The 14,702-nt window shown below is 40.7% G+C and overlaps 1 protein-coding gene across 1 annotated transcript in view; it reads left to right on the top strand.

Annotated features, from left to right (window-relative positions):
• IPMK (inositol polyphosphate multikinase) overlaps window positions 1-14,433 on the top strand; it is a 41,757-nt gene extending 27,324 nt beyond the window's left edge. The window contains exons 5-6 of the mRNA XM_017825965.1: window positions 7,813-7,894; window positions 8,851-14,433. Coding sequence (XP_017681454.1) covers window positions 7,813-7,894; window positions 8,851-9,485 — 717 coding nt within the window. The 3' untranslated portion in view covers window positions 9,486-14,433. The remainder of the gene's footprint in view (window positions 1-7,812; window positions 7,895-8,850) is intronic.
• Window positions 14,434-14,702: the final 269 nt, after the last annotated feature.

Raw genomic sequence — 14,702 nt, 5'->3', positions numbered from 1 at the left:
TTTTCATCTTGATGTTCTTTCGTAAATATATTTTTTACATATTTTTTCTATTTAGGGAAGAGTAAGTAAGCTCTCAGAGGTGATGCATGTAGCTATAAACAGCTGCTTATGTTCTACATTTTAAAAAGCTTTCCATCAGGAGGAAACCTCTTTTGATGCTTACACACTCAAGGAACAGCTGTGAGGGAAGGTTAGCTGGGCATGGATGAGGCCCTGCAGATGTCTGCACTAATTCTTAATTACTCTTAGAAATACTAAGATTCAGTGTTTGTGTATTGGCTACTTTATAACTTCATTGTAGAGAAAAGCTGTACAGAACATTTGTGGCTTAGTAACAATGTGTTGATGTCAGTACTGAGTTCCTGATGCAATCCAAAAGTATTTTTTTCTACTGTGATTGGTGCAGAAGTAATTTTCTTTTTGATGTGAGATTTTTGTCTTCCTTCTCGCATACACAAAGCCAGGGGTCCTAAAGCTCTGCATCAGGATGCATAAATGGCTGAAGACTTTGATAAGCTTCCTCCTTGCTGTTCAATAGCACCCAGATTGCACCATTGTTTGAGCTAATTCTAATATCTCTGTAATGTTTTGTGTGGAATTGCCTAAGCTCCCAGCCTTAACTCTGCCTTGAGATAAGCTGCTACAGCTATAAATTATAGTGGTCATGTGTAGTAATTATGTAAGCCTGTGAGCAAGAACGTGGGAGTTGACTCGAAAAACAGCCAAACAGTTAGGATGGAAAAGGAAGGTTAGAGATTATAGCTTTGGATTTGATTTGTGTCATTACATAACCTTTCTTATCTCATGTGTAAAACAATGTACTTCATGTCCTTTGTTTTGTGACAGTGCAAAAGAGATGATTGATTGCTTCCGTGGTATGCTTGTGACTATTGTTTCTAACATGTCAGTTGTTTTTACCTTTGTCCTGTTGCAGAAATTTTTTCAGTGCCCTAATTCAGATTGGATGTATACTGATGATTCCCCCAAGCAGTGCAGTTTTCCATCCAGTGTTTAACTAGATGAGATTTGGTTTTGTGCCTCTGGCACCAAATTGCATGTTGGAAGTTGTTTTCCAAAGAGAATTGAAAAGGTTCCTCCTCCCCTCATGCAACACTTGGCAAAGTCTGAATTCACAAGGCAGTTTCTCTGCCTCTTGATTATGGCCTGTCTGCTTGCTTTATTTTTGCAAGATTCTGGCCATAGTATAAAACATTTTCCTGAATGGATATGTACTGCCCAGAACAGCTCACATGGTGGATGAAGTTTGCTCATGTTTGCTGGACGAAACATGGTGTAACATGATTCAGGAATTAGTCCATTCAGTGTTATTTTTAACATGGAAGGGGCTTGCCTCATAAGTTTCTATTTTAGAAGGGCGAGAAAGAGAGGACTTAGAGAAACAGAATGTAGCTATGTTTTTTCTAAAGCAGCTGTGCTATAAGTTGTCATAAAGAGATAAAAACAACGAAAAGTGTTACAGGTGGGGGTTTTACCCCAAAACTTACTTTTTAGAGTGTATTTTTATCTCAAAAGCTATTGATACAGCTTTTTCTGATGCACTGGTAAATAAGCAATCATCTGTTCATATATCAGATATGTATGGTTTGCCCTTAAAAAGTGAGTCTCCTGTCTGGCACAGCATAGTACATAGTACACAGTTCTGGCATTTGACATGCTAACCTGTATTTATCTTACACACTGCATAGACAGAACAAATGCATGGAAATGCATTTAGAAAATAAAGTTACTGAAATAATACTGGCTAAAACCACAATCCCATGTTTAGTGGAGAGGTTCCTTTCTTTAACAGATGCCCCATCCCTGAAAATGTCCAAGGCCAGGTTGGACAGGGCAGCCTGGTCTAGTGGAAGGTGTCCCTGCCCATGGCAGGGGATTGGAACTGGATTGTCTTTAAGGTCCCTTCAAAACCAGACCATTCTGAGATTCTGTGAGATTGGACATGTTTTGTTATTGCAGTAGTGAGAGTTTAAATATAAGTTGGAAAACTCAGGTTCTGTTGCAATAGCAAAACCAAAAATTGCAATATGGTTTCAGTAGTAGACACCCATATAGATAAGAAATCTCTTCACAGCACGGGCAGTGTTAAATACAGAGCATTCTGCATGCTGTTGAGCAGAAGCAGAATGTGTGGGCTGTGCTCTCATTTCAGATTCTCAGTCCATTTGGAATCCACAGTTCCCAGTTTCTGCAGGTTTTCTTTTTTCCAGAAAATGCTGGTTGCAATCTATTCCATAATATTTCCGAAGCAGTATGACCCATCGTTGACCCCTATTGTTTGTACCTATGAACATGCAGGCAGTAAAGTTTAATAATCAAAGCTGGTTTTAGAAGTGAATTTCCTAATCTACAGCACATGTTTCTGCAGGGTGTTTTCAAACTGACAATAGCTGAGTCTGCTTCATGAGTTCTTCATGAACTCTTTCTAGTATTGTGGTAAGTTGCATAAGCTCTGATCTGTGAATAGCAAGATTTAGGAAGGGAGGAGTAACAAAGATACTAAATACCAAATCTAGTGTTCAGATTCTTCCACAGTAAAAAATTACCAGAACTAGGTTTTTTACATTTTTAAGTCTAATTCAAGCTTTGATGTTTAAGAAAACAGGAAGACAAAGCAAAACAAAAACTAAAAGCCAAACAAACAAAACCACCCCCCAACCAACAAACCACAAAAACCCCATAGCAATTGAAAGAAACTAACCAAAAGCTCTGAAAAAAACTCCTCCAAACCCCAGAGCAGATATTTTTTTATTATATAAAAAGGAGGCATGAAAGTAGTGTATTCTAATGAGATGCTTCATGGAAGTTCTGGGAGTCCAAAATTCTGTATTAAGCTATTTATAAGATGGTTCATGATTTAACTGCAGCATCGTTGTTTCTTTTATTTAGGAGATTATTAGTGTGCTTTTTCACTGAATAAATTTCAACATAATTTCATTCTGCAACTTATTTATGTAAGGACTTCACTAAAATGTTATATTGACTGTCAGAGCATTTGGGGGTACATTTAGTCTTTGAAGCACTCTGCTTTTGTTATGTGGTTTAACACAAGGACTTGGTATCTTGTATTTTTTATAAGGGTATATTTTTTTCCTCTTGGTACTGATTGCCATTGAAATGGTGAAAGATATGTCAGAATGGGCAGATTATTGTCTAAGCATAGTCTTGGAAACAGGGGAGCAGGGGTGCATCCTTCCTGTGCTGAATTTTCAAGGCAGCAGCAATCAGGGATGGGATGTGTGTACTTTCATCATGTGTGATCTAGCAACGACAACGTAAGTTTAAAAAAACAAAAGTCAAAATTATGGGAGGTGTTGTTTAAATAAATAGTTTTGGATAACTGGGCATGCTCTCAGCAGCAGTGATAGTTGACAACATTACTGTAAAGCAGAGATATCAAATAAGAGAATGTATTTTTTTTTTAAAATGTTCCTTTTGTTATTTTTTCTTTAAATCCTTGCTTTACTTCGTTTTCGGAAATTAAAAATAAGGCTTGTTGAAGCTCTGTTCAGATCTTGCCCTGTGGCAGGTTTATGGGCCTGCAGAGAAACTGGGGTCGCTCAGGCGTGAAGGAGACCTGTGTATTTATATCTGGACAGTCACGAGGTACAGGCAGAAGGTGGCCAGGTGTGTATGTGGGTCTGGGCCTGGCGCTGGAGGTGCCCCCTGCAGATGTGCCTGGGTAAGCCCTGCTTACCCCTTGCTTTCAGCTTGGCTCCAGTTTTGGCAGCAGGCTAGGGACTGACATTCAGATGCCAGTCAGGAGCGTGGAGGTGCTTTGCTGTAAACAGAAACCTCCGTGTAATGTCTGAACGTTCGCTCCCTCCTACCTGCATGTGTGTAACATAGGGGTGACTATTAGGTGTATTTACGGAAAAAATCTGAGGGGTGGGCAGCTCTGTGGGTGCCCAGTGAAGGCTGGATGCCATGGCATCAGGGCACGGATCTCTAATCTCCGTGTCCTTGCTTAGGACAGCAGATGCCAGGCTGCTGTTGGGGTGGAAGCAAGGGGGCAGGGATGGACGTCAGGAGCTCTGCAGGAAGCTGCTTCCCGGGCACCAACTGGTGCATGGGAATGTCAGCAGTGCACAGGTCCATGTCATGTGTGCCATTGAGTTGGCCTTCACTCCTGCAGGTGCCCTCTGTAGTGCTGTACAAGCCTGCTCAAAATAGGTTGGGGTTATTTTCCTGACTTTCAGTAATGTGGATTAGTAGATATTTTTTGCAGATGTGAAACAGCTCTGCAAGTTACTGAATAGAGATTTTTTATTTGTGCTAGCAGTATCTCCCCCAAACAGGAAATTATACTCTTAATGTGTATTTAAATTGTACTTTCTGAAAGTCAGGGAGTTGCCACAGTTAAGTGTTTGAACAGTGTGTATATTTTTCTGCCTCACCATGGAAGTTGGTACTGAATTATCATAATTAACATTACATGACATTTGATACCTATTTTCCCCAGTTTAATATCCTAAAGCTGAAGTCACAAGGTTTCCAAACTGTGTATCTCTGCTGAGACCTCGCAAGGGTTGTGCTTTTTTTAAAGACCTCACTGGACCAACTTTTTATTTTAACTCAAGGTTTTCATCAGTCCAGGAACATCAGATGAACTACTTGTAACTGAAAAAAGGGTATAATAAGCTGTGTGGGCATGCAAGCAGCAATGACCCAACACCTCGTAGGGAAACAAAAGCCAAGTGCAGGTTAAGAACATCCAAAGATAATTTCCCTCAACAGTTAATGGTCTGGTTTTTTTGATGTGCTGCCCATACAGAGTCACTGCTACTGCCAGTTGAAATCCTGAACCTGTTAACATACTGGATTCCAGAGCTGTTTGTGCAGTGGGAGCTGCTTGTAGGCACAAGGAGGAGCCTTCACATTGTCAGCCAGAACAGCTCTGATCTTGCATACTAAGAATATATAAAAATGACTTATGAAGCAGGAGGCAGTGTTTTGCAGCTCATAGAGTTTTCTTTGTCTTGCACTCTGCAATGAACCTCCCTGTGAATAGAGAGCAAACACATAACAAGCTGTGGCATATGGATAAGAAATGAGATTTTCCTGTCTAATAATTTCTTAGCTGTTGGTAAGGATCTGACTTATCATCGTTCTGACAGAAATGGGCTGGTACAGACAGCGGCAACAACAGGGATACAGAAAAGGCTTGGTTCAAAGACAAATATCATTTTGGGAAGGGTTGGTAGCAGATTAGCAGTGGTGACAGCGTGAACAAAAGCACAGTGAAGCAAGAGGTCTGTCTAATAGGAAGTTGATGTTAGTCTGCTGCTCCTTGTGTTTGAGGGGTAGGTGAGGGTGGAGCAAGAACTGATGAGAGATTATTTCTGTTTGAGCTTGGGTTTCTGTTCCCTTGCTTTCAGAATGGGGCTTAATGTATGTGTATTTGAGTGAGGTTTTCCAGAAATGTTTCTTCCAGACTCTTCCCTGCAGTTGAGCAAAGGCTCGAGGTGGTGTTAAGAGACAGCTCTGTAGCTAACATGGAGAGCACTTTTGTGATTCCCCAGATCTGTTGTCCTTTAAGGCCACTGTCTGCAGCCAAGCCTGCTGGTGACTGAGAGTGTTCTGAGTGCATAAGGCAGTTAAATACATACATAAATAAATATTTGTGGTGTGGGTGTGGGACATGGTACTTTATCACCGACTGTTTTGTATAGTTAAAAATGCACTGTTAGTGCCAAACATGCACATCTGCCTGGGTGTTTGTAAACTATATAGAAAGACATTTGGGGGATTGGTTTTGTGCACATTTTGAGGAGAGGTGGGGTGACTTCTTGGGAAACCCAGCTCAGAAGCCCAGGGGCTGAGGTACTGCTTCAGCATTCCTCTGGAAAACAAAATGAGTGTGCAGATCTTAATCAGCATTTTTGAGCTAGTGCCCATGTCGCAAAAACTGTAGCTCCTACGGGAAGAGATAAAGTTCTGGTCCTGGTAAACAAGATGATTTGGTCAGGAACTGCTGCAGTGCTGATGTCTGTGGGAAGCTGCCTCTGGGCTGACTACATGAAAATGTTTAATCTCATTTTACTCATTTTAATCTCAAGAAACAGCTAGTGAGAACTTAGATGTTGTCATCAGACTCTTTATTCTCTTTCTAAGCAATATTTTTTTTTCTTCAGTTTTTATTTAACTGCCTTTGACTTGTAGCTCTTTAAAAGGTTTTTGAAACTTCTCATATGTTTCTGAAAGTTACTTTGGTATCTGAAGTGTTAACATAAGTAATCTTTGAGTTCCTGTGTAGTATGCTGTACTTCTTTCATGTGCTTTGGAAAAAAAACCAGAAAAACCTAAGTGGAGAAAAATTAATGATTTTGTGAACCCAAAATCACATTGGTCAAATGCAGTTTTAGAATAATTCACCACTGCTTTCTGCATCTCATGGCTTTCTGCAGTTCATACGCATCGAGGCCTCAGTTTCTCCAAATATCATAACACTGAAAATAGGGATCATAGCAGTGGGAAGTGTCTCTGCTACCGAGTGAGTTTAAACATTCAGACTTACAGCTCTTATTTCTTTAGAATAACCAGAATTATTTACTGACCCTTTGCTTCATGGTTGGTGACTTAAATCAGTTTCCACAAACTATGATTTAAGTTCTCTGGGGACTTTGAATTTAATTACTTCTGTCCTTTTGTCAAAATAAGAGCTGTTTGAGCTATTGAGAGTTCTTCCCAGCTACTTTGCAAAGCAGGAGGTGGGGACCTGTGTATTAATGGATTTGTTGTGGTTGGGACGGGGAGAGAGGTTTTGAGGTGAAGGGCTGCAATGAAAACAGGGAATTCTGTTTTCTTTCTTTATTGCTCCTGTACCACTCCTTTCTGTGTGCTGCTGTTTCACTGTCCTGGACTTCACTTGTTGGCTACAGCAAGGACAAGCCCCCAAAGGAGGGATCAGGAGCAGGCACTTCACCAGTGTGCCCTGACTTGCTTTCCATGGGATCCTCTCTTTATGGGGGGTGAAGGGAATGGTGTGGGATGGGTGGGTGCCATGGGATGGGTGCCATGGAGTTGGGTGGTCTGAACAAGTGCCAAGCATGAAGTTCCTGCCAGAGAAAACTGCCTGCTTGGTAACACCATTATTTTGGCAAATAAGAATTGTCTACACTCTCATAAACAAATTATACTTGGGCCTATCTGCCTGGCATGTTTCTGCTATGGAAATTATTTCAGTTAGAGAGAAAATGTGTCTACATATAAAACATTTTTGAATTAAGTTCTTAAGCTTGTACAATATGGACAAAACTGTACCTGTGTGAGTTGCCTCCCTTTCAGATGAGAGTTGATGTACTGCTGTCAAGGCTGGAACCCAGCTTTTGCTCAGCTGCTGTCATTTATTCCGTGCGACCTCATTTGTGCTGACAATTACAATTTTGGATGGGTTTTGCAAGCTGGGCCTTGGTGGTAATTCTGTTTCGCTCTTGTGCTAATAGTTTTATAGTTCTAAGAACTCAAAATAATTGCGTTGAAATTTTTGCTTGTTATGTCTTACTGATTTAACATCCACAGTAACACGTGTGGGAGCGTGATAGATTCAGGTCTCATCTTTGATTTGCAAGGCAGGGGCCATATAGAACAGTTCCCTGTGATGGTTACATTGCTGTAGCTTGGAGAGAGGGTTTTGGAGAGCACTAGAGGGCAGTGCTGGCCACCGCAAGAAACTTAAAAACTGCGAGGGCTAAACGGTGCCCAGGGTTTTGTGGCCTGTCCGTGAGTCTCTCTTGCTCTGCAGAAATACCGATGTTTCAAAATACCTATGGAGCTCCTCCTTGTCCCTTTCAGGTGTACCATGTCTCTTCAGACAGCTACGAGACACAAAACCAACACTATGGAAGGAGCTTGACCAAGGAAACAGTAAAGGATGGTAAGGGAATTCAGATGTCAGAATTCAGTGCGCTTGGATATTTTTCATTTATTTACTTACTTATAGAACTGTATGGAAAAAGTAGTCTGTGTGTTCCCATTTTAGAAGTCCTTTTTTGTCCTCATGCCAGGTGGGTCTTTAGCTGTTCCCTGTATAATTTGAGCTACCTGTCAATCTGAAATTAAGAGTGCAGTTGGCTGTAACAGTAGTTGCAGACTATAGGAATTTCCTCCTCACGTCTCTTCTACTACTAATAAGGAGGTGATAGTTGTAGAATTCAATTTTTTTTGCAGCTTTGAAACTATAATGAAATAGAAACCTTTTAAAAGTATTAAATGCTTTTATAATATATTTTTTTTATCTCTAGTTGTCTTCTGTGAATATCTAAGTGTCTTTTATGTTAGAAAGCTACTACCAGTGAATCTTTCAGTTCAAGGGACCTTCTCAGTGGAAGTCAGTCCACATGTTGCTCTGCATTAACCATAAATAAAAATGCTGCCACCATACAGCTGTTTGGTGATAACTAATGCAAACTACTTATTAGTTGACACCTGTTCATCTGTCCCCCAGCAAAGGACAGAAGGGTGCACACACCAACACACTCATGATAACAAGCTGCTTGAGACTGTTTATCTGTGGAAAATTTAATGGATTTAACATTTGCCCAAAACTGTCCAGGCACTTACTAAATTACTTGGGGAGCAGGAACCATGTTCTTTTACTGTTTGCTTGATACATTTAGTTCTACTGCTTGGGCTTGGATTGTAAGTAATAGTATACAGCAGGTGAGGTGACTGACAGTATCAGAATTCCTTGGTCCACTTTAGGTTTAGTTAATGATTGCCTGAAAGGAAACTACCTGAGTGCTCTCTGTTCCTTCAAATAAGAACTATGAAGATTGTTTGTTTTCCTTTCGGAGGTGAAAATGATCCCAAAATGTATCTTATTTCTTGCAGGCATCTCAAAGTTTTTCCACAGTGGGTACTGCTTGAGAAAAGACGTGGTAGCTGCCAGCATTCAGAAGATTGAAAAGATTTTGGAGTGGTTTGAGAGCCAGACACAACTCAACTTTTATGCAAGCTCATTGCTTTTTGTCTATGAAGGTTCGTGTCAGGCAACAACTGTGCGGTTGAGTGATGTCACCTTGGTGGAGAAAAGAGGAATGCCCAAAGGCCTGTTGTCAGGTGGAGATGTATTGGAGTGTAATAATAATATTCAAGTAATAAATTCTACAGAGAATGGAAAAATTGAAGCCTCTGTAAGTAAAGGCTTGTCCAAATTTTACGCACTTCACAAAAAGTCATGCTCAAAGAGGCACCACAGTCAGCTCTCGCTAAAGGTTGAAAACTTGGAGCAAGACAACGTGTGGAAAAGCAGCACGTGCATTGCACAGGAGCACCTGAACGGAAACGTTCTACCCCAACTGGAAAAAGTTTTCTATCACATGCCAGCAGAGACCAAGGAAAGTGCAAACGTTGAAGTCCGAATGATCGATTTTGCTCACGTGTTTCCTAGCAACGCAAAGGATGAGGGCTACATTTATGGTCTGAAAAATCTAATCACAGTACTTCAAAGTATTTTGGATAACTAAATTCTTTGCTATGTTTTTTTTATCGGGGCCAATGATAAAGAGCAGCAACATGAAGAATTTCTGCACTTGTAATGCTGTATACTGGGTTTGTATTGTTCTATATTTTATTTGTCTTTGTACTTTTGGTAGAAGGGTTTAACTTTTTATAATTTCACTCAGGAAAATAATTGATAGTTAATTAGGGAGTGTGAAAGGATGAAGATACTTGAGATATAAAGCAGGATAGGTAAATGAATAGAATGAAGTGTATGTGGTTGTCTTAAATCCAAGGACGACCAGAAGCAAGGGTTATGTTAGTTCCTATAATGACTTTAGCATAGATGACATTTGCCCACTTAGCCTTGACACTGAGCCGCATCTCCATTAACAAATGTTTAGAAAACAGACTGAAAGCTGTAAGGTAGGTGCAGGATCGATGTCCTCAGCACTGCCTTTGTGTTTACTGTATTTGAATAACTGGAGTAACCCTGCTTGGAGAGAAATCCCATGCTGAGTCAGCAGTCTTGCTTGAAGCATCGAAAAGTGCTTTTCCGTGTCACGGGAAGATATTGCTGTTCTTTCAGCTCTCATGGGGGCCTTTTCTTCCCCCGTTGTGGGTGTCTGTAGCCAATGTTCACCACTGATGATCAACCACATAATTTGTGTTGAGGTGCTAAGAAAATGCTGGAGTAAAATACCATAACAGGCTTAAACTGCACAATTTCTAGAGAAACTGTTAGTTCCTAAGAGAGAGCAAAAGTATGCAAATGCAAAATGTTCCAGCAAGTAATTTGGTTTAGAAGATTAAGTCAGTCTGTTAACGGAGTGTCTGATGCTGTGATTAAGGGAAGTGCCTCCCTCTGTTGTTCTCATGGCCCTTCTCCAAAAACATTGCTTCAAAAAGCAAACTAACGGAGCAGAGGAACAGAGCGTTCTCAGTAGGCGTACAGAGATCTCTGCGAGCCGCTGGCCGCTCGCGTTTTTGCAACAGGCATTTCACGCCTCTGCTGCTGGGGAGCACCGATTGGAGCCATGAGCAGTACAGGCAAAGGACTCTGCTGTGGAGATCGTTGGGCCCTGGAGCCACCAGCTGAGCCACCAGCTGTGCCACCACTTGTGCTAGTGGAGCTGGGGCTCTCCCACCCTGGGCTACAGCTGCCGCTGGTTTCTTCCAATGACACGCAGGCAAGCTGCGCAGTTTGAAAGTTGTCCCGTTTCTTTCTTCTTCATGGGAAAAAAAATCAAGCTATTTTATGGAATACTTGAGGTCAGGATGATGTATCCAAAGCATTTTTGGTGTGTCTCTCCCGTATGCTGTGCTGCCATGTGTATACAGCGAGCTGTTTGAAAAGTGGAAACGGCCAAGTCTTGCCCACCCTGAGAGCAAGATTTTAATGCTTAAAGCAAAGCCCCAGGACGAGAACATTTTAGAATGGTCCTTGGAAGCGTTTGTCTTTTCCATGTGGGCTTACCGTGCCCCTGTGACCTTGCTGCTCTCTCTGTACAACGTTCTGCAGCGTGCACTCAGTTGTGTACATGTCTTGGCAAGTTCTTCATTTCACACCTGTTATCTATATGAGAAAGAAACACGTGGTTTTTCAAGCAAATATGCTGTTTTAAATGAAGCTGAAATTTTATCTGAGAACTTGGGTTGATTGAAGAAACAGGGTATTACTGTGTGTAGAACTACATTGTTTTAACTTCAGAGCTCCTATTGGCCAAAGCATTCAAGAATGAAACCAACTGTTAGTAACAATGTTTTTGAAGTGTGGGAAGAGGGGCTTGCAGAGGAGGGGCAGTATCATTTTGTTGACAATTCCATGTGAACTACTTTGAAGGCTGAGGGGAAAGTACAAGAAAGAAAGGGACTTTTTTTTTCTACCTGGTATTTCTCTTGCACCGTATAGTTAGTATATTTCCAAATCTCTGTGAATTAATTTAAGCCATATTCTAGAAAGAGTTTGTGGGTTTGTTTGCTTTGACGTTGATTTCTCTGTTATTATTTCACTGTTCTATTCCATAACACTAGAGTACTCCAGGCTTAAGTGGCCTTGTATAATAAATTTACAAGGTTTTATAGAAAATATGGGCAACATCATAATTTTTTGTCCTCAGTAATTCATCTCTTCTGGATTTTAATCCATTTTGTGCCAGAGAAATCAGACATATGCCTCAAAGAAGTCAGTTATTAGAAAATTATCTGTATGCTCTTGGTATCACTCACTGTCCTGTCTCTGCTTTAAGATATATTTCCTCAGTGTTTGAATGCTCTTTAAGTATCGATTGTTTTGTTGGCTATGGCAGTGTTTGTAATGCACCTGGAATATTGTCAGCCTGTCAGAATATTTTGAATAAAAAAATAATTTTATCATGGTGTTTGTACCGGTAGTTATTATGAATGTATTTCTGTTAATTTAAAATGTAGCTTGAGAGACAATAGTATTTTTTGTTGGAAGTTCTGTAAATAAAGCTTACTGTAGGGGTGTTGGAGCATAGTACCAGCTGTGAGTCTTAAGCCTGCAAAGCCCTTATGTTGGCATTGTTGTTGCACATTTTAGACTTGGTGTCTCTGGTGTCTTGTATCTGATCCGATTGTTTTCAGTTACAGTTGGAGATGTATTCACAGAAATCATTCAACAGAGTATGGAATTAATCAGAAGATGAAGAGGGAGACACTGGTCACTGAGCTGGTACACTGCCATCAATCTCCCTTCCTGACAGCAATGCCCCTTTTGTTCTCTGGCTGAAGTGTACAGGACAGGCAACCGTTGTGTGGAAATCTTCATGGGAATGGTAACAAGGCTTGTAGGTATTTCTGTCCCATAAAATGGAGGGTTGGTCCCTGCCCTAGACTGCTGTGGTGTAGCTGGGTGCTGGGGATGCTGAGGAAACCTGTCATTTGATTTTAAGCAATAAGACTTGGGTTTAGCAAAGCTGACTGTCAAAAGGGAAGACTCATGCAGCGTTGTCACTCTTGGACTCTGAGAATATATGCTTTTGAAGCCTTTCTACCCTAGGTGACATGAGAAGTGTGTATAGGCTTACTTAAGGAGAGCTTGATTTGTATAAAGTTTTATAAAAAAGTATTTACATATATGGTATTTTTGGATATGGGTGAAATTTGCTGCATAAATTACGTTGGAATTTATTATATCGCTATGAAACATTTAAAATATTTTAATCAATTTGTTTTATGAACTGAACTGGAGACTTTGCTTGTAGTTGTGATTCTCATGAAACTTGTACTGGTTTTTTTTTCTACTGTAGTGCATAGCCAGTGTTCTTTTCCATAACCTCACAATTTTATGGAGAACTTTTAAAGTACTCAGTAGATTAGGAAATGGCTAATTTCCAGTAATTTGATTAACAGAGTGCATACGTTCTTGAAATATTTCAGTGCACATGATATTTTAAGTAATGTTAATATGTTACACACCTAGAGACCCTGTAAAACTTCCTCACCTGCATAGAGCTCCTGGTTATGCAGAGTTTAAAATGGGCCTTTTCAGGTGTAACAGCAGCAGCGGTGGAGGGAAGGCATCACCTACGCTGGCCATGTCAGGTGTGCAGGGGTGTTGACAGCCTGAACCTAAAATCATTGGAATTACTCGCTCACTTCATGATGTGAAGAACTGTCAAATGTAGGAAGCATCCACATCTGCTGTTGAAAGTTATGAATACCTGTTCATCCTCCTCATTTCTTCTGGGTTTTTTTTTTCCTCAAGCGAGCTTTCCTCCTGAGTGCCTTCTTTGCCCTTGCCCTTCTACCTTCTATAGCATCACGGTGGAATATTTTAATGGAAATTCTTGTTTCCTGAAAAGCTTATGCCCCATAACTGCTCTTAAAGTGCCGATATTTCAAAACACCGTTAAAATGCCTCAGGTACTGCGTGAATGCACGCTCCTCTGAAAGAGGAGGAGTGGATGCTGGTGGGAGGTGACAGTGGGAGGTGGGAGTGGATGCTGGTGGGGATGCTTCGAAACATCTTTACCTGGGGTTTGAAGAGGACGTTTTGAGGGCCAGGTGAGTGACAGTCGAGCTGCATGGAGTTCTCCTTCCCTTCCTGCAGGTAGTGTCGAGCTTTGGAGTGGGGAATGGGGAGAGTTCCTAAGGAGGACTGAGCAGGTGTCTTGCAGGGAGAATATGCTGTGCATATTGCTTGGGTTACAGTGGGATGTGATCTGGGAAGTGCATTTGTCTCCATAGCCACAGGCCAAATCCTGCCTATCCTTCACGTTCACAGCAATGTGCAATAGATGCTGCAGAAGAAGATTATCATCCAGAGGGCAAATGTGTTTGAAAGGGGAAAATTAACAAAGCTAAAGGTTGTACAGCAGAAAACATGTTTGAGTAAGTATCTCTTACTCTGGTCTCATTTAGTGGACGTGGGCCCTGTGGATTTGGAGTTTGTTTCGTGACATTTAGTAGCAGATGGTCAGAACAAAGGTATTTCAAAACCGCCTTAGTTTGAATTGTGGACATTGGTTCAAATAGTAACTTTATTTTTTTTTAAAAAGTGACCTGTGAAGTAACTTCCAAATACAATGTGTGTCGCATCTGATTATAAATGAAACTAGAGTGCACAAAGGCACTTTAATCCTCTGGGAACTGTACTGGAAAGTAGATGAAAGCATGTGAAACTGCACCCGATGCTGTGTTGTTAATTGTTTTTAAACTCTTAAAATTCTACATGCTTGATGGATGAATGTATCTAGTCTAGTCTGGTCTCAGTTTCTTTGATTCAGTTGTCTAAAGCCACCCTCAATCTTCTCTAATCTGTATATGTTTGTAATTTCATTTGCTGTTTTCTGCCATTCTTGGACCACAGGAGGTATTGTTAATATTACCTGTGTTTATTTTATAGAACATTGTACTATGCTATCTACCAACTTTTGTAACTTAAGAAGTGATATTTGGGGTCATTCTAATAGCTGTATATTTGGCAAATTATTAAAATTTTCTGCAAGTGACTTGCAAGTATAATTGGTTTCTTTTTAATACAGGAAGATTGTTGAGAAAAAGTTTTCCTGAATATACGTGCACTCTCTCTCCCTCTTTCTCTCCCTCTTTCTCTCCCTCTTTCTCTCCCTCTTTCTCTCCCTCTTTCTCTCCCTCTTTCTCTCCCTCTTTGTCTCTCTCCCTCTTTCTCTCTCTTTCTCCCTCTTTCTCTTTCTCTCTCTTTCTCTCTCTTTCTCTCTCTTTCTCTCTCTTTCTCTCTCTTTCTCTCTCTTTCTCTC

This window comes from Lepidothrix coronata, unplaced genomic scaffold, assembly GCF_001604755.1.
Source record: "Lepidothrix coronata isolate B3197 unplaced genomic scaffold, Lepidothrix_coronata-1.0 Scaffold124, whole genome shotgun sequence".
In the NCBI taxonomy this organism is placed as follows: domain Eukaryota; kingdom Metazoa; phylum Chordata; class Aves; order Passeriformes; family Pipridae; genus Lepidothrix; species Lepidothrix coronata.
This window is presented reverse-complemented; position numbering and strand designations above follow the sequence as displayed.